The 19,329-nt window shown below is 60.4% G+C and overlaps 1 protein-coding gene across 2 annotated transcripts; it reads left to right on the forward strand.

The window, feature by feature from the left end:
- The first annotated feature begins 1,633 nt into the window (after positions 1 to 1,633).
- On the forward strand, positions 1,634 to 18,856 carry FTCD (formimidoyltransferase cyclodeaminase). 2 transcript variants are annotated; one of them, XM_045084294.1, is made up of 14 exons: positions 1,634 to 1,858; positions 2,639 to 2,789; positions 3,502 to 3,630; positions 4,362 to 4,450; positions 4,584 to 4,763; positions 5,715 to 5,852; positions 6,030 to 6,161; positions 12,015 to 12,076; positions 12,551 to 12,680; positions 12,768 to 12,929; positions 16,153 to 16,196; positions 16,416 to 16,554; positions 17,423 to 17,518; positions 18,595 to 18,856. In XM_045084294.1, exons 1-14 carry the CDS (start codon positions 1,805 to 1,807, stop codon positions 18,679 to 18,681), a joined length of 1,593 nt encoding a protein of 530 aa, XP_044940229.1. In that variant the 5' UTR covers positions 1,634 to 1,804; the 3' UTR covers positions 18,682 to 18,856. The 2 variants fall into 2 exon arrangements, with proteins under 2 accessions (XP_044940229.1, XP_044940228.1); XM_045084293.1 differs by having other exon boundaries at positions 1,719 to 1,858; positions 2,606 to 2,789.
- The last annotated feature ends 473 nt before the right edge of the window (positions 18,857 to 19,329 follow it).

Below are 19,329 nucleotides of genomic sequence, written 5' to 3' on the forward strand. Positions count from 1 at the left end.
GTATTGGGGTGTCTGGACCGGCTCCAGCTGGGGCAACCTGTCCCTCAGTCCTCACCGCCTCGTGTGTCCCAGAGGTCCCAGCACCTTAGGATATGCTCTCGTCAGCTTGGGCAGCCAGAGCAGCGTGGCTCAGGTGACATGGCGGAGACTGGATGTCCCAGGTCGAGGCGTTCCCATGGCCGGGTCCTCCTGAGACCGTCTCCTGGGCGTGTGGATGCCGTCTTCTCCCTTGTCCTCACATGCTTGTCCCTGAGCCCGTGTCCTGATTTCCTTTCATTATGAGGACACCAGTCGGAGGAGATTAAGGTCACCCTATGACAGACATAATTTTAGCTTTATTACCTTTTTAAAGACCCTGTCTCCAAATATAGCTGCATTCTGAGGTGCTGGGGGTCGGGCCTTCAACCCCACGATTGTGGGGTTGGGCACCACGCAATCCATAACCGACACCATTCTCCCTGTCCAGCCACCGATGCCAACCCCCAGCTGGGGGACTCTGCCAGGCTGGCGGCCTGCGGGGAGCGCACAACTTTGGCACCAGGGCTGTCTGTCGGAGACAGGCCAGTGGGCGCTTCTGGACGCCGCTGGGAGGCAGGCTCTCTGTGGTGAGCCTCGGTGTTGCAACCCGGGTTTGGAAGAATACTTTTATGGGGCCTTTGCTGTCTGCCAGGTCCTGCCGAGGCTCCCCACCCCTTTGTGGGACCTAGAAGTGGAAGAGCTGTCCTGTGTTCTCCCAGGGGAGCCGGCGAGAGAGGACCTGGCTGCCCCTAGCCTTCGAGGGTCTCTGGGCTTATCTGGCTGCTGCAGTGGCGGCTGCCGGGGGGTGGGGTCCCAAGGCCCACACGGCTGGGGGGTCCCCTGCGGCCATGGCTGTTTGGGTGCCTGTACGGGGAGGACGACCGACGGGGAAAGGGTCTGCCTCCCGGCGGGTCCTGCAGGGTACTAAGAGCGCCCGAGAGGCGGGACGGAGCTGAACTTGGGTCTGAGGCGTCCATACCCTGCTGGGGCGGCCATGGGTTAGGAAGCTTTGAGACCGGAAACGCCCACCCCATTCAAGACAGTGTTGACCCAGCTGGGCTCTCTGGGCGCAGGGCCCTGGGCTGCTGGCTTGGGCACATCAGCCCTTTGGGAGGACCTGTGTCCTCGGGGAAGGGTGGCCAGCGGCTGGGAGACCACTCACCCTGCAGGGCCAGCCACGCGAGGCACAGATTCGACCCTCCCCCACTCTCCTGCCTGACTGAGGTGAGCTGACCTCTGCCCAGAGCCGCGTCCCCTGCGGGCCTCACACCTGACTGCGTTCATCTTCCTGCCACTTCTAGCTCACAAGCTGACATGGAGAGATGCAGCGGGTCACTTAGGAGGTCCCTGGAGGGGCACATGGAGGGTTCCTGGAGGGAGAGTCACTTCAGGGTCACTTGGAGGGTCATAGGAAGAACCACCAGCAGGCCCCGAGTCGCCTGGGATTGGAGCCTGGGCTGACCTGAGTCTTCCACCCCGGAGGACGTCCCCCGACCCCCTCCCACCGAGGGTCCTGATCTCCTGTGCTGCTTTCAAGGGAGCCGGCCCCAGCCAGGTGGGAGGGTCCCTCCGCCTCCATGGTCTGGCTCACAGGGGCCCGGCGCGCTCCCTATTCTGCTCGTGTTTGCACGGGGACAGGGGCCGGTCCCTCCTTGCCGTGACCGGTGGTTAATCAGCAGCCCAGCCGGTGGGAGGGCCCGGAGGGCGGATAAAGGCGCCGGTGGGCAGTGCCCCTCCTCCCCTGTGTCCGCCCTGGGAGAGGAGCTCCAGGATCCAGGCCCAGACCATGTCGCAGCTGGTGGAATGTGTCCCCAACTTCTCAGAGGGGAACAACCAGGAGGTGAGTGCAGGGGCAGCTGGGCACAGGGCTTGGGGCGAGGAGGAAGGGGTGTGCTTGGCCTGGGGTTGGGGGGGTCTCTTCTCTGGAATGAACTGCCTCCTGTGGTCGGCCCACAGGGAGGAGCCCCAAGAGCGCAGGGGCTCAGAGCGGCTGAGCAGGGGTGAGGAAGAGACTGTGGGGTGCACATTTGGGCAGGGGTCCTGGCCATGGGGCTGGGTCACAGGGCTGTTGAACCCCAAACTTATCGGGTGGGCTCTGCTATTCTCTCCATTATCTCGGAGGATGCTGAGGCCTATGGAGCTGGTGCAGGCCACCGAGGGCCACGGAGCCCCTGCTCCCAACCACGGGGCTGTCCGGCCACCTCAGAAGGTTCTGGGCCTTTTGTGCCCCTCCCCTAGTGCAGCTGCTACCACTGGGGCCCACTTGGGGGGCCAGGGCGCTGACCCTCTGTGACTGTGGCCTACGGGTTGCCTTCGTGGAGCACCAGCAGCCCCTCCACCCAGCTTCCGATCCCTGCCTCAGTTTCTCCCGGACGGTGCCGCCTGCTTCCCTTTTCTTGAGCACAGCTCAGTGCAGGGCCTCCCTGGGCTTGTGCTCTTGGAGGGTTTCCCAGATGCTCAGCACCAGCTCCTGAGGCCCACGTCTGGGCGGAGGTTGGGGGCGGCAGGAGAGGCACGGCCACGCCTGAAGCTCCTGCTCCTCCTTCCGTGGGGAAACTGAGGCACTGGGTCGGGCGTTCGTCCGCAGGTGATTGATGCCATCTCCCGCGCCGTGGCGCAGACCCCGGGCTGCGTGCTGCTGGACGTGGACGCCGGCCCCTCCACCAATCGCACTGTCTACACGTTCGTGGGGTCGCCCGAGGACGTGGTGGAGGGCGCCCTCAATGCTGCCCGGGCGGCCTTCCGGCTCATTGACATGAGCGAGCACAGAGGTGAGGTTCCTCCGCATGGGGTGTGGGGCCCGGCCGTGAGCCTGCCCTGGAGGACCCTGGAGACCCTGCCGGTCAGGCGCACCCACAGGGTCACGGGGCCAGGCTAAGGTCCGTGGAGCCCCGCTCCGTGTTTCGGGGTGCCCAGGAGCGACTGGCAGTGAGGCTCAGCCATCCCGCACGGGCCTGGGGGGCCGGGGGGTCAGGGAGCAAGACTCCGAGTCCGGCCTGTCCGCAGCTGCAGAACCAAACACTTCTGCTGCGGCAGGTGGGTCAAAGGTCGGTGGACAGGCCAAAGGGCAGGGGCTCTGGCCGCTGGGGGCGGGGGAGGTCAGGCCCCTGTGGGGCTCAGAAAGCCCGAGTCCGAGCCAGAGCTCCCGGGGCGGGGGAGGGTCAGCGCGTGAGGAGGACGCTCCGGAGGCTGTGGGGGCGGGAGGGGGCGGGAGGCGGTCACCGGAGGCGGTCACCGGCCTCTCAGCTCGGCCGCGCGGACCAGGGCTGCATGGCTCTGAGGGGAGACGGGGCTTTCCACTGAGGCCGAAGTGCTTGGCGGCTGCTCCCCGCCCCCGCCCCGGGCCCTGGGGTCAGCGGGACCAGCCGGCTGTGGGCATGGATGGCAGGTTGGGGGCAGGGAGCCAGGGTCCACGAGCCCCCCGATCCCATGCCCGGGGCCCCCCGCTCCCGGCCAGCCTTCCTCAGCCCCCATTCCGTGCAGGGGAGCACCCTCGGATGGGCGCCCTGGACGTATGCCCCTTTGTCCCTGTGAGGGGCGTCAGCATGGACGACTGTGTGCTCTGTGCCCAGGCCTTCGGCCGGCGGCTGGCGGAGGAGCTGGCTGTGCCAGGTGAGAGCCTGAAAGGGAACCCCGCCGTGGCAGGGGCTCCCCCTCACCGCCCGGCGGCGCCCGCGGGTTTTCTGCAAAGGGCGGGCCCGGTGTGCGGTGTTCCCGGCCGCGGGGGAGGCCCAGGTGCCGCGCGAAGCCGAGTCCCTGCTTCCTAGTGGACTGAGCTCCCTTCGGGGAATTAACCGAATCGGGAAATTATTAACCTGACACAAACGGAGACAAGCGGGGGACAAGGTGTGTGCGCAGCGCAGGGTCTACACTCGCGGGGCCCGGGCTCGGGCAGACCGGCCCAAACCCCACCCCTGCGGTTACAGGCCAGTGTCCCCTACGCTGTCACCGTTGTTGGGGGGACACTGGGAGCTGGTGGTGAGTTTTGTTTTCTTCTCTCTGTGCTTCTTAATTTGGGGTCCTATTTATCGAACAATGAAAATACTCTTTAGAAAGAGAGTGACATGCCTCCGTCGCAAACATCTACTTCTAACTCTTAAAATCTCAGTGATCTCTTTTTGGGGGACATCTGGGCAGGGGAGCGGTGGGGGGCCCTGCCCTGCCCCTGGGTGGGCAGAGGAGTGTCCAGCCGTGACCACCCGCCCCCATCCCATGGACCTGATGGGGGGGAGGGTGGCCGCCCAGGCTGGGGCTGGCAGGAGCAGCTGCCTCGTCTTTCCGCCGGGAGTGGGGGTTCTGGGCAGCCCGCCGGCGGGGACCCTGACTGGCCAGACCCCTTGCAGTGTACCTGTACGGGGAGGCGGCGCGGACAGCCAGTCGCCGGACCCTGCCGGCCATCCGGGCTGGGGAGTATGAGGCCCTCCCTGAGAAGGTGCGCGTCTCCTCACCAAGGTGGGCGGGGGCAGGGCTAGACCCGGGAAGGGGGGGCGCCCCCTCCTCTCCTGACCTGGGCGGGGCGTCCCTCCTGCGGGGGACACCGCAGCCTAGGCCGAGTCTCCCCACAGCTCAAGCAGGCCGAATGGGCACCCGACTTCGGCCCCAGCTCTTTCGTCCCCAGCTGGGGGGCCACTGTCACGGGGGCGCGGAAGTTCCTCATTGCGTTCAACATCAACCTGCTCAGCACCAAGGAGCAGGCCCACCGCATCGCCCTCAACCTTCGGGAGCAGGGCCGTGGGAACGACAAGGTGAGCAGCCTGCGTCCCGAGGAAGCTGAGGGGCTCCCGGGACAGAGCCCTGGTGTGGACCTGCTGGCCAGCCCAGCCTGAGGCCCGTGACGAGTGGGTGAGGAGGGGGGGCTCCGGCGTTCGAGGGGGCATGTCCACGGCAGGAGGCGTGGCTGGAACTACGGGTGGAATACTGTGGCATTCCCATTCTAATAGGAAAACGGCTGCTGAGCCCCAGGTGCCCCCAGGAACTCCAGGGTCCCCCAACCGCCGGGGGCCCGGGGCCCTGACCCACCACGGGCTGTCCCCTACTTTGAGCACTGGTCTTGCAGAAAGTGTGATTTGGACACACAGACCCAGGGACACCTGGTGGAGGGTGACGTCTTGCCTGTCAGCGGCCCCTGCACTCCCCTGCTCACCCCAGGGACCTGGGTCCTGCCAGACAGCTGAGGCCCCAGGAGCCTGGCTTCCTGGCAGCACGGGCAGTGGTGTGTAAGCGCGACCTACAAGGAGGGAGAACCCAGAGGCTTCTTGTTGTTCCTGCGGAGTTTAAGGGCGGGAGGTCCCTGCTCAGGTGGGCTGCGCCAGCCCCAGGAGTGAGGAGCAGAAAGCCAGCCCCTGGGTTGAGGGAGGAAAGGCAGGGACCGAGCCCAGGAGTTTATGGGGGGGGGGTGGCCCAGGCAGGCTCCCAGGGCATGGTGGGGGTGAGATGCTGGCCTGTGCCTGTGCGGGGGCCTCAGTTTCCCTGTGGTGGGCGGGTCTCCCCCCAGCTGGCACGGAAGACAACTCTGGAGCGTGAGGAGGGCCCCCAGTCGGCCGGCTGGGCAGCACTGCAGGACCCGCGGGCCATGGCGTCTGTGCGGGGAGGGACCCGTGCAGCCAGCTTTGGGGGGCAGGGTGCACGTGGGTTTCCATGCAGGCGGCAGGAGGGCCTGGGCAGGGCCCGAGCTGAGGAAGACTTTTCCTTTGTAGCCAGGACGCCTGAAAAAGGTTCAGGGCATTGGCTGGTACCTGGATGAGAAGAACGTGGCCCAAGTGTCCACAAATCTCTTGGACTTTGAGGTCACAGCACTGCATACCGTCTATGAGGAGACCTGCAGAGAAGCCCAGGTGAGCAGGACATGCATCCCCTGCTGGCTGCGGGGGTCCCTCTGCAGGGGAGCAGAGTGGGTGTCCCTGCCAGCTGGGGTGAAGTCCCTCCAGGTGAGCAGGGCGGGTCCCCAGGACACCCTTCAGGGCATCTGAAGTCCAGCTCCCGCAGACACGGATGTCACTGGACCCCTGCAGGAGCTGAGCCTTCCGGTGGTGGGCTCCCAGCTGGTGGGCTTGGTGCCTTTGAAGGCCCTCCTGGATGCTGCTGCCTTCTACTGCGAGAAGGAGAGCCTCTTCCTCCTGGAGGAGGAGCACCGCATCAGGCTGGTGAGCGGGGCTCCCGGTGGGGGCCAGTGGGGAGACGGAAGCAAGCCTGAGGCTCTGGGGGCAGGCCTGGAGCACCCAGTCTGCCGGCCGGGCCACTCCTCCTCCTCTTAGTGTCGGTGCTTAGATGACATCGCGCTCTTACCGTAAGGGGAACGGTGGCAGCTTTCTCCATCCTCTAGAAGATGTTCGGTCTTGCCAAAGCTCCTTGGAGGGGACGCATGCCACCTGCCCCCGGACCTTCTGGTGTCTGTGCTGGAGGCGGGGGGTGTGCCTGACTCCCGCGGCCGCCCCGTGCCCACTCTGGGATGCTGCTGTGTGGGTCCGTCCGCGGACAGTGACGGGTTATTTAGAAGCTGGTGCCATTGTCCCAACTTTAGCTGGCATTCCTCCCCAACGCGCTCGGGATGGATTTCTCTGAAAGTGTTTGGTGCTTGGGTTTGTGTCTCCTGATTCAGCAAACACACCTGTGCTTCTCGGCCTCCACGCTGTCGCGCGTGGTTAGTCTCCAGCTTAAGAACGTAATATACTTACTCCTGTTTTTGATTTATTGGTTTTAAATTTTTTAAAAAAATTCACCCGAATTTTCAAATATATAATTTAATCTATCAGTTTTTGTCAGTGCACTGACAGCCTGCTACGGAAATGAGAAAATAACCCTACTTAGCATCGACTTACATATTTTCTTTCTTTTCTATTTCCTGATTTTTCTTTTCTTTTCTTTCTTCTTCTTTTTTTTTTTTTTTTTTTTTTGTGGGGATGGGCAGCTCTTTTGGTGGTTAAATTTTTTTTTCAATTTTTTTCTTTTGTAGTAAAATACACAATTGGCATCTTAACCATCTTTTAGGCATGCAGTTGTTGATATTAAGTATGTCATAATGTTATGTAGCCGTCATAGCCCAGGATGGGTTTTTCTGTGCCTGCCAAGAACTCCATTAGGGCTCTGAGAAGGACTGCACTGATTCTGTGCATCGCTTTGGGGAGCCATCTTAACAGAGGAAGTGTTTCAATCCATGAGCATGGGTTTTCTGTTTATTTACATTTTCTTTAATTTATTTGAGCAATGTTTTGTAGATTTTATTGTACAAGTCTTTTACCTCCTTGGTTAAGTTAATGAAGGCCCAACTATTTCACTCTTCCCGACGCTACTGTAAATGCAGTGCTTTCTGCAATTCCTTTTCAGAGAACTGTCCTTAGCGCATGGAAACGCGCGGACTTCTGTGTGCTGACTTCGTGTGCTGCGTCCTTGCCGAATTCATTTATTAGTTCTAGGAGGTTAAATTATGAAGTTTAAATGGCATACTTCAATCCTTTTGCTCCTTATGAACGTCGACAGTGTCTGTTGTCTCCTGGGGAAGACAGACGGGGTTATCAGTGCAGTCCTGTGAGAGGTCATCGTCTCTGCTCTAGACTTACGTTGTTGTGTCACTATTTTCACGAGGTCAGTTGTACGACATTTACCTTCTGTGAATGTCCCACATGTCTTAAATACCCACAGACATGGAGCCTTAGCTCTGTACACAGTCGAGGTCATCTCTGTTCCTACCTGTATGTTGCCTGAACCTCACCGTCAAGCAGATTAAAAGAAAAAATTTATTTATTTATTTGGCAGAGAGAGAGATCACAAGAAGGCAGAGAGGCTAGAAGAGAGAGAGAGGGAGAAGCAGGCTTCCCGCCTAGCAGAGAGCCCGATGCGGGGCTCGATCCCAGGACTCCGGGATCATGACCTGAGCCGAAGGTAGAGGCTTAACTGACTGAGCCACCCAGGCACTCCTGCAAACACATCTTTACCATCTTCTGGAATCAAATGACCTGTAAGAGGTCTAAGTCTGCCTGGTTATCTCCCCAATCTCCAGGGACTTGTTTTACTCCCTGATTCCTGAAGGACTCCTTCTGTGTCCTCCGAGTCCAGTAACTTCTTCCCCGACACTCACTGTGGTTTTCTCCAGCCTCACTTCTAAGCTGCTGATACGGTTCACGGCCAGGTCTGTTCTCCTTCTAGCTGTTACAAAATTTTGTGTGAATTTTGTATGTTGCTGTAATTCTCTGCTTGCGGCAAAGGTGTAGGAGCAGTACCGGGGTCTGGAACGGTGCCGGGAGCCCCCTCACGAGCTCCCCACTGTCCACTGGTTTGCATCCCCCCATTCACTGTCTCATTCTCTCTGTAACCACACATTGTCATGTATTTTTTTGGACCACTTCAGAGTGGTTAAAGGCATTGTACCATTTTACCTCCAATTGTTCAGGTTTTATTTCTTAAGAACAAGGACATTCCTCTTGCACAACCCCAGTACGATAATCAAGATCAGGAAATTCAGCATCAGTACAGTTCTGCCGTCTAATCTGCAGACCAGAGCCAAACCTCGCCCGTGTCTCCCTCACCCCCACGGAGCTACTTATCCTCTCGCCCGGGGCCCGGCCCCACGGCAATCTTTCGTTGCCTTGACTTCTGCTGCCTTTAGCTGCGAGCAGCTCCCTCTGCCCTTGCCCTTCAATGACCTTGAAGTAGTTTAAAAGGAAAGGAAGTGGCTTTGCGCAGGTCGGACGACTCCTGGGCTTGTGGGCTCCTGGCGGGGGCGGGAGGAGGTGGGATGTGCCGTCCTCAGAGCCCAGGTCAGGCCGGTCCTCTCCCTGCTGCCAGGTCCTTGGTTCAAGATGCTGTTACTCCTGCAGCTTTTCCTTTTGTAGCGAGTGCTCGGGGGACCGTCCTGGAAGATATGCAGACGCCCTGTTTCTCTGGACATTCCAGCCATATGTTTTAGCAGCCAGTAACGGTTTTCTAACTTGACCCTTTTTTTAAAAGAAAATGCTTTCATTTTCCCCCTCAGGAAACACAATTTATTCACAAAGTTTAACAAGTAACATGTACAAGTATTAAGCAATGCATGTTTTTATTTATGTTACGAATTTTAAAAAATGCCTTGACTAGTTTCAATGCATTGCCTTTACAGATATGTATTTTTAAATAATTCTTTATTTAAATTCAGTTTAGTTAACATATATGTATTAATAGTTGCTGGGGTAGAATTCAGTGATTCGTCAGTGCTCTTTCCATCACGTGCCCTCCTGAATGCCCCCCCCCCCTGTTTCCCCATCTCCCACCCCCCCCCAACAACCCTCAGTTTGTTTCCTGGAGTTAAGTGTCTCTCACGGTTTGTCTCTCTCTCTAACCAGAGAGGTTCCCTTCCCTGTGTCCATCTGCTTTGTTTCTTAAATCGCACATACGAGTGAGATCGTAGAATTGTCTTTCTCTGACGGACCGACTTCGCTTAGCACAGTCCCCTCCAGTTTCATCCATGCCGATGCCAAGGGCAGGACGTCTCCCTTTCTGATGGCCGAGTCACATTCTGTTGTGTAGACGAACCCTGTCTTCTCTGTCCGTGTATCTGCCGACGGACGTCCGGGCTCTTCCCACAGTCCGGCTGTCGTGGGTGTCGCTGCTATGAACACTGGGGGGCAGATGTCCCTTTGGGTCACTCCATCTGTATCTTTGGGGTAAATACCCAGTAGTGCGATTGCTGGGTCGTAGGGCAGCTCTATTCTCAACTTTCCGAGGACCCTCCATGCTGTTTTCCAGAGCGGCGGCACCAGCTTGTGTTCCCACCAACCGTGCAGGAAGTTCCCCTTTCTCCGCATCCTCGCCAGCATCTGTCATTTCCTGACTTGTTAATTTTAGCCATTCTGACTGGTGTGAGGTGGGATCTCATTGTGGTTCTGATGTGTATCTCCCTGATGCCAAGTGATGTGGAGCACTTTCTCATGTGTCTGTTGGCCATCTGGATGTCTTGTTTGCAGAAATGCCTGTTCATGTCTTCTGCCCATTTCTTGATTGGATTATTTGTTCTTTGAGTGTTGAGTTTGATAAGATCTTTATAGATGTTGGACACTAGCCCCTTATCTGTTATGTCGTTTGCAAATATCTTCTCTCATTCTGTCACTTGTCTTTTGGTTTTATTGACTGTTTCCTTTGCTTTGTGCCAAAGCTCTTGATCTTGAGGAAGTCCCAATAACTCATTTCTGCCCTTGCTTTCCTTGCCTTTGGAGACGTGTCTAGAGAGAAGTTGCTGTGGCTGAGGTCACAGAGGTCGCTGCCTGTGTCCCCTTCTCCAATTTGGATGGATTCCTGTCTCACATTTAGGTCTTTCATCCATTTTGGATCTATTTTTGTGTGTGGTGTAAGAAAGTGGTCCAAAGCCATTCTTCTGCATGTGGCTGTCCAATTTTCCCAACATCATTTGTTGAAGAGACTCTTTTCCATTGGACATTCTTTCCTGCTTTGTCAAAGATGAGTTGACCATAGAGTTGAGGGTCCGTTTCCGGGCTCTCTTCTGTTGCATTGATCTATGCGTCTGTTTTTGTGCCAGTACCATACTGAAAAAAAAAGCCTTTATCTCTCCCACATTTATTTATTATTTTTTAATGTGTTTGATGCTCTCCTGTATTTCTTAACCTGTCATTTTATATTCTTTCCCTGATAGTTCTGATATGTGCAGTTTTTGAAGGTCTGATTTTGCCAATTGCTACATCTGTTGACTTTCTCACAGTGACTTGCTTCTTTGTGATTTTGTGATTTTTGATTGTGGGTGCATGTTCTTTGCAACTTTATCTGTGGTAATTTTGGACACTTGGATTTTAAGTTTGGATTTGCCTCTGTTAGGTCTCGGGCACCTGATCACACAGGGGCCCCCAGACTCAGCTTGGAGCTTTGGAACTACACAGGTAGAGAGTTCTGTGTGGACCTCTCAGCGTGGCTTGTGGTTAGAATTCCCAGGAAGTGTTTTTCCTATTTCGCCAAAGGGAAGGCAGAAACTGAGAAGTATCCTTCAGTAGTTTTTGTTTTTTTAAATCCTAGTTCATCCTTGGGGTCACCTTTTAGGAGCCTCCAATCTGGCCTCATCCTTCAGGACTCGAGACCTCCCTGCTCATGAGGGGCTGGCAGAGGCTCTCAGATGTCCCAGGGTGGGCCCAGCGTAGTGTGAGCAGGCCTGTCTGGTTCCATTTTGGGTCATTTCTGGCCTTAAACAAGCGCTTTTACTTTCTGCCAACTTAGCGAGGCATTTAAATTCATGTTTCAATGTCTGTCTTTTTGAGGTCGTCTGGGCCAGGACGGCTTTGCTTTATTGCTTGTTGAAGACCTCTGGTAGGCTCTGGGGAGGTGCTCTTACCCACCTCTGTGTCCTCGGGGAGACCTGCGGGCCACCCCCGCCCCTGGGGACTCTGCTGGCTTGTTTCTGTCAAAGAGCACCTGCCACTTGCCAGTTTTGTGAACAGCCTGCTTGGCGCAGGATGTGCTGGACCAGGCCGCTGGCCCACAGCTCCGTAAAGTGTTTTGAGCACGTTTTGGTGGAAAAAACTCTAATCTCAAATGGAGATTGTTCCAATGTTAGTTTGAATTTAGGTAAAATCCATTTTGCCTCATAGAACAAATCTTATGTTTAGGTCAGTCAGGCAGCTCCAGGGCTTTAAGAGTTGTGAGAACTGACCCCCAAAGCATAAGGAATCTTGTCCAAGGAGCTAGTTTTGTAGGTCCCTTTCAGAGATGGGCTCAGTGTGCGGTGCTGTTTGTTGGACGCCTGTGGCAAGGAATGAGGGCACCTCCTCTCCCTGGGTCGGTTTCCCTGTGGGGAAGATGTGGGGGCAGTCTGAGGGGCGGCCTGCCCTGGGCTGGGGGCTTTCCCAGAAGCGGGCGCTCACAAGCTCCTGGTGGGTGGGCGTGCGGCCTGCTGGGCTTGGCTCCCCACACACGGGGGACCAGAGCAGGGACGCCACCGTGACTCAGGTGGGACCCCATGGTGCAGTGGCCTGCCTCGGGGCTGGGGGGCTACATGGCTCTTCATCACCAGCCTCTCCTTCCAGGTGGTGAGCCGGCTGGGCCTGGACTCTCTGTCCCCCTTCAACCCTAAGGAGCGGATCATCGAGTGAGCATCTGCCCCCCTCCCCAGAGACCTGCTGCCGCCCTCCCAGAGCCTTCTGTGTGGTCACTTCTTCATCAGCAAACACCAGGGTGTCTGTGCCAGCCACGAGGCTGGGGGCCAGTTGGGGGGACACAGTGAGACACGTATCATCATGGGGCTTCTGCGTGGTCGTGGCCACTCTGCACCCTGGGACCGTGTCCCCTCCACCATGTTGGAGAGGGCATGTGTGGGAAGAGGCGTGGGGTCGGGGGCCAGGGTCTGGGCCAGCCCTGCCCTCACTGCCTGGCGGTAGTGACCCTGCCCTCACTGCCTGGCGGTAGTGACCCTGCCCTCACTGCCTGGCGGTAGTGACCCTGCCCTCACTGCCTGGCGGTAGTGACCCTGGGCCCCGCCCTCTACTCCCTGCCCCCGAAGCCCCATCCCCTGGCCCTGCCGCCCACGCACCCTGAGCCTCGCTGGGCCGGCCCCTCCCCACAGGTACCTGGTCCCCGAGGGCGGGCCTGGGCAGAGCCTGGCGGACAAGCCCCTGCGTGCCTTTGTGCGTGAGGTGGGCGCCCGCTCCGCGGCCCCAGGGGGCGGCTCCGTGGCAGCAGCCTGCGCAGCCATGGTGAGTGCGAGGGCGGCTCGGCCGAGGACGGCCCGAGGGCGCCTGGCCTGGGGTCCCGAGTCCCACGCACGGCTCCTCTCTGCCCAGGGCGCCGCGCTGGCCTCCATGGCCGGCCTCATGACCTACGGGCGCCGCCAGTTCGAGCACCTGGACGCGACCATGCGGCGTCTGATCCCGCCCTTGCACGCGGCCGCGGCCGAGCTGACCGCGCTGGTGGACGTCGACGCCCGGGCCTTCCAGGCCTACCTGGTGGGTGCTCAGAGGGACCCCGCCAGCCCGCGGGGGTCCGGGGGAGACGGGGTCAGCGGACGGCGGGGGCGTCCCCCGGGGTCATGGAGCGCGGGCGGGAGGGCGGGCGCCGGGGCAGGCACAGGGCGTGGGGAGCAGGGGAGGCTGCACGGAGTGGGGCGCGGGCGGCTGCTCTCGCCCCTCCCGCCCCTCCACGCCCCGGCGTGGGCCCGCGCGGTCCTCCAGGGCAGCGGCCGGTGGGGTGGGGGGGAGCGACGGCGCCCCGTCCTCAGCTGCCTCTGAGTCCCGCACTGGGTCGGCGGCCGGACCTCACGACCCCGGCTGGACCGGCCGTGGAGACCCTCAGGGGAGCGCCCGTGACTGACAGTCTCAGAGGCTGGAGAAGACTTTCCAGCTACCAGACAAAGAGAGGACACGGGGAGAACTGGGAACTCTCCACGCGACAGGCCGGTCAGGTCGGAACTGCTCTCCCACCCGAGAGGGAGGCTGCGTGTCCGGCCGTGGGCGACAGGGAGGGCGTAGCTCAGGAGGAGCCGAGACGCGAGTCCAGGACTGAGCCCCGGCGTGCGTCTGTGTCCCAGAGCCGTTCTGGTGGGAGGCTCCGGGAGACACGTGAGCTCAGGGCCACCAGCTGCACCCCAGGCCACAGGCAGAGCTGCCTCGTGGGCTGGACTTCACTAAAGGGAAGTCAGGGCTCTGACGACCACCGGTGATCTCCAGGGCATGCCGTGCACCCCCAAGGGAAGGCTGTATCCAGACAGGAACCATCATCGTCTTGCCTGGAACTAAATTAAAACCCATGGCCTCTGGCTAGGAGGTAGAGAGACTGGTCACCTTTTGTGTTTTTAGACTTAAATTTCATTTATTTGCTATTTAAAGTAGGCAAAACCTTCAGGTGGTTCCAAATTCACAAGGACAGGAGGATAGCGGATGAGGGGTCCTGGGTCCTGCCTCCTGCCGCACCCCTGCATGCCCCAAACAGGCACAGAGGGCGTGCGCCCGGAGATGTTTATTGTATTGACATAGATCCAATTTGCCTTCTTCTCCTCACTTCTTGCACAAATGGCATCACGTGCATCCTTAGGTTGCCTCTTGGGCTTGTCACTTGACGTTCTGTTAGAGATCTCTCTATATGGGCGCTGGACACAACACACACAGATCTACCCTGACTTACAGTGGAGTAGCGGCAGATACACCCTCCATAAGCTGAAAATACTGAAAGGCAGATATGCATTTACGACACCCAGTACGCAGCACATCACAGTTTGTCCGCCTTCAGCTGCTGAGAACACTTCCGTTTGCGACAGCTGGGCACAGCCACCTTGCACTCGGCCTATCTTATGAGGAAGTGTTGAAAAGCTTCTGTACTGACCAAACACCACATCCAGAGTGACCCACAGAACAGCAGTGTGACCGTGCAGCTGCCTAGTCTTGGGATAGGACTGCCCATCGCTAGTCTGGGCGAAGACTCACATCCCAAGTTCCAAGCACCGGTTCTCCTGAACACATGTCACTTTCACGCCACCATGAAGTCAAAAACCCTCCGTCGAACTTGTGTAAGTCCCGGACCATGTGTGATGTATGGACGTCTGGGTCGCAGCACCTGGCCAGCCCTACCGGGACACATGGGCCCCTTCGTCAGCACCGGGGACGCTGCTCTGTGCACGCCTCTGACGTCTGTCACCGGGCATGCACGGGGCAGCCTGTGGGGGTGATTCGTAGAAGGATTCCTTCCCGGAACCCCAGGCCATGCACGTGGCAGTCGCGCCGCGGTCTGTGTCTTGGTGGCCCCGGTGGCACTGCTCCCTGACCATGGCAGGAGCCTCTCTTGCACTTTGCCCAGTGGTGTTGGGTGCCTTCCGGGAGAGCAAGGCTCCCTTCCCTCTCAGACCTCCCTTACTGCCGGCGCCACCTGGGGCTTGGGCTGCACCGGGACCAGACTCCACTCGGGACTCGGGCTGGCTGCCCCCTACGCGGGTCGTGCCGGTTCCCGACGGAGCAGCCTTGAGTTTTCTGTCCTTGAACCTGGAGTCTCCCTGCTCCTCCCGGGGCATGTGTCGTGGTTTATGGGGCCTCCCCGGCCTGAGCTTACTGAGTGTCTCCTGCAGCGCTTCCCAGACTCCTGTGCTCTGGTGACTGGCGGGCGTGGAGGGCATCCAGGGGACATGGAAGGCTGGCCGCCCCAGATTAGAAATGGGGGGATAAGTAGGAAACCCCCGGAGGGAAGTAGAAAAACAGAAATCTAATCAGAAGGGAAGGCTGGCCAGCGAAGGTCTTGTTCAGAACGACGTGGAGAGGTGCACCGTGGACAGTGACACGCGTGAGGGGACACAGTGCTTTGCCCTTCCCGGGCCAACAGGAAGGTACAGATCTGGAAAACAACACAGAAGCGTCCTCGTCTTGTGCCAAAGGCAGAAGCGGTTTCCAGATGGGGGAAAGCAAAGCTTGGGGTAACCTAAGAGCGGCTGGACGGCCGTCGTCCGAGGGATGCCGCCGCGACTGTGGAAGGACGGCCGGCGGAAACCAGACCGGCTCCACGCATTGGAGACCCGGCTGAGGCGGCCTCACGGGGACAGGACTAACACCCCGCGTGGGTGAGGACGGCCTGGAGGGAGGTGGGCGCCGCCGCAGAGGCCCGGGCAGCCCCTGGGAGGCTCGGATGGTTTTGTCCACCAGCAGGAGTGGTTACGGTGCTGATCAGGGAAGTTCCAGGTGGGGCCGGGGCTCCCTTGCTCTCAGGCATGTTGACATTTAACCAAATCCAGAAAGGACACATCCCCCCCCCCCCCCCCCCCGCCAGGCCCTGGGCCCCTGCAGACGGGCAGGATGGGGCTTCAGAGTGTCAGGGAGAGGCCTGGACAGATGCAGGCGCGTGGCCGGGGGGCCGTCCCGTGTAGGGGCCCGCGTGACCACTCGCGGGAGGAGGCCTGAGCTGGTTCTGGTGAGAGGGGACAGGGGACACGCAGCTAACCCTGAGACCCCGTGAGGGTGGTGTCGTCTGACACAAGCAGTGACGGGAGCCCGGCCCCTGAGGGCGTCCCCCTGCAGTTCCTGGAGCCTGCTGGAAACTGTGGCCCCTGCAAAGGGCTGCTCGGAGGTGCACCCCTTGCCCTGCAGAAGTGCTGACCCCGGGGGTGGGGGTGTGGATGCTGCCCGGACTCTCCGTGTGGCTCCGGGCCATGGCCACTGCTCACCCCACAGGTTCTATGATCTCTCCTGGCAGGAAGCAACAAAGCTGCCCAAGAGCACACCTGAGGAAAGGGACAGGTGAGTGTCGCGGTGGCTGGGGGGGAGGCGCCTCGCCGGATGGTGGACGCCCAGGGCCTTGACCTTGGAGCCACCTAACCCCCCTGTGGCGGTGTGTTTGTGATGGAAGAATGATGGCCCTGTTGTCCACCCCGGTTCTGTCTGTCTGGGTGGAGCTGGGGGGCAGTCCACGTGGCCCCTGGGTGTCCTGCACCCTGACCACCAACCCCTTGGATTCAGGCGTGCGGCTGCCCTGCAGGAGGGGCTGAGGCGGGCGGTCGCCGTGCCCCTGGCGCTGGCAGAGACGGTGGCCTCGCTGTGGCCGGCGCTGCAGGAGCTGGCCCTGTGTGGGAACCTGGCCTGCCGGTCGGACCTGCAGGTACGGGGCGGAGGGGGTCGGGCTCCTGCTGCGGGGGAGCAGCGTGGAGGGTCGTGGGACTGGAGCGCTTCCCAGGGGGTCTTGGCCAGGCTCAGCCAGCAGAGCCCGTTTGTTGATCCCGTTTGAGGAGTTTCAAGAGTGGGAAGCAAGGGCTTCCGCTGAGCCTGCGGCGTGGCAGAGGCAGAACTCAGAAACCAGGCACCGCCCTCAGGCCCTCCTGGCCACCCCTCCTCCCGCTCCCTTGTTCTCTCGCATTCCCTCCTCATGGCCCCTTGCCCTTCGGAAAACCCCGAAGCCGGCCCCCAGATGTGCACACGGCACCCGGGGCACAGCCCGTGCGTCGGGGACATGGAGTGGGCGGGGGACCTCTCAGCCCGTGCGGAACACCGCAGCTGTGGGGCGTCCCCAGAAGGACGGCTGTGCGCCGGGTCTGGTCCCGCGGCTCCAGACAAGGGTCCCCTCCTTCCCTGAGCACAAGTGGCTCCTGCCGTTCGGGGTTTGTCCCTGGCCCCGTGTTCCCACCAGCTCTCCCCACCCGTGGCCCGCACGTGGGAAGCCGGGAGGAGACCCCAGGAACGTGGGCTGTAGCCCAGGCCTGAAGCCGGGAGGCCTCACCTCCCTCAGGACCCCGTTTTCTGCGCTCAGAGGCGGACGTCAGGCTGGGGTTGTCGTCTGTGTCTGGAGGGCTGGGCTGGAACCCGCCGTTCTGCACGTCCCTGCCGGGGCCTCTGCTGGCCTTGTGCCTCCTGGGGACCCCTGGGGCACTACTGATGAGGCGTGAGGGCACCAGCCCTGGCCCTGGGGGACGGAGGGGGTGCGGTGAGTTCGGGGTGCGGCCGGCCAGCTCCGTTCCTGGCGCCTGTTGCAGGTGGCGGCCAAGGCCCTGGAGACGGGCATGTTTGGGGCTTATTTCAACGTGCTCATCAACCTGAAGGACGTCACCGACGACGCGTTCAAGGACCAGGTAAGCGGGTGAGGCATGGGGGCCGGGCCGTGGTGGGACCCGGGCGTTCCTCAGGGCTGCGGCTCTGCAGTACGGCTCTGGGGAGCGTGTCCATCTGATGAGACATTCCTCTGGCCTCTGCGGGGGCTGCTGTCCTCCTGGGGCTGCTGGAGGCGGGGGGGGGGCAGCCGTCATCTGTACCTCCACCTCCCCTCCTGGGGGGCTCTGGCTGGGGACTGGGGAGCCCCCATGCCCTCACCGGAGCCGCACCCTGGCCAGCTCAAGCCTGTCCACCATGCTCAACTGCCCAGCAGGGCCCCCCAGGGCTGGGTCCCCCAGCATAGGCCCTGAGTGCTGGCAGCAGGGGCCAACCCACGAAATGGCCTTAGCTCCAGCAGCTGTTAGGGTTTTGCCATGAATGGCTGTGGAGGTGACTGTGAGGGTAGGCGAGTCTCCATTTTAAAGTGTACAGCTGGGCATCTTGCACACTCACGACGTGGGACCACCACCTTTGTCATGTTCCAGAATATTCTCTTTGCTCCGAAGGAAGCCTCCCCCCATTAGAGGACCCTCGCTCCCTCCCCAGCCTCAGACACCACTCACCTGTCTCTGGTTTTGTGACAGTCTTGAAAAACTCACGGCTCAGAGTGAAGGCCTTTTTGGGACTGAGCTTGGGTCTTAAGGGAAGTCACTGAACACCAGGAGACCACGTGGGGACTGATTTAACAGACGGGCTGCGAGAATCCACTCTGGGCTTGAGGCCACAGCCCAGCCCTCTGCAGTAGTGGCTAATGTGGGACAACTAGGAGGGTGGGGCCTGGGCCTGGTGGTCCTCCCGCGTCAGGACAGAGAGAGGGACCCTCCCGTCCTTGCTGAAAGGCCTGTGAGGAGTTGGGGAGTCCCCAGGTCGGGGGCTTGGGGTCATCCCAGAGAGGATAGGCCAGGGAGCACGGCCAGAGGGCACAGGGAGCTGGCGGGGGGCCTGGGCTGGCAGGTAGGTGGTGGGCTGCAGGGGCAGACTGACTGAGGCCTGGGTCTGGGCCTGGGGGTGGGACATGGGCGGGGGGCACACTGACACCTGGGCCTGTGTCTGTCAGACCCGCCGGCGCATCTCCAGCCTCCTGCAGGAAGCCAAGACCCAGGCAGCGCTGGTGCTGGAGAGCCTGGAGGCCCGGCAGGAGTGACGGCAGGCGGGGAGACTGCGTGGACTCTGCCGCCCTCGGTGTTCCCCCCTTTCTGGAAGCCCCCACACATGGTCCCTCTGGGGCCCAGAGTGGGCGGAGGCAGGGGTTGGGGTCCCCTTGGGGTGGCAGGTTCACCCCTTGTCACTTGTTGCTTTTAGTAAAGTCATGACCCACCGGTGCCTGTGTGGTGTGTTTGGGCTGGAGGAAGGGAAGGGCTGAGCTCATGGGCAGGAGCTCGGGGACCCCGAGGTGAGTGAGCATGGGGAGAGGTGGTCAGGCACATGGGGGCGTGGCACGAGGTGACACACCAGCTTCAGGGTCCCACAGACGCGTTGACATGCTGCTGGAGCCTGAGCCGGGCCCCGCGTCACTGGGAGCACCCAGGGCTCAGGGCAGGCGCCTGCGGCTCGGTAGCCCTGGGGTCATGCAGGGGACAGAAGCCCCCTGCCTGATGGCAGCGCTTCCCCATCCAGTTGCAGGCAGGAGGTGAGGCCAGTACTGCCTGAATCGTGGGGGGCTGTGGCCAACGTCTGCTGCTCTGGGGGCGCTGGGGATTCCTGCGGAGGGGACGCGCTCCCCTGACTGGCTGGGAGGTGACAAAGCATCAGACCTGGGGCTCACAGGATGAATGGACCCCGGCCACAGGCT

The sequence above is a fragment of the Mustela putorius genome, unplaced genomic scaffold, assembly GCF_011764305.1.
Source record: "Mustela putorius furo isolate JIRA1106 unplaced genomic scaffold, ASM1176430v1.1 tig00000765_pilon_pilon_pilon, whole genome shotgun sequence".
Classification (NCBI taxonomy): domain Eukaryota; kingdom Metazoa; phylum Chordata; class Mammalia; order Carnivora; family Mustelidae; genus Mustela; species Mustela putorius.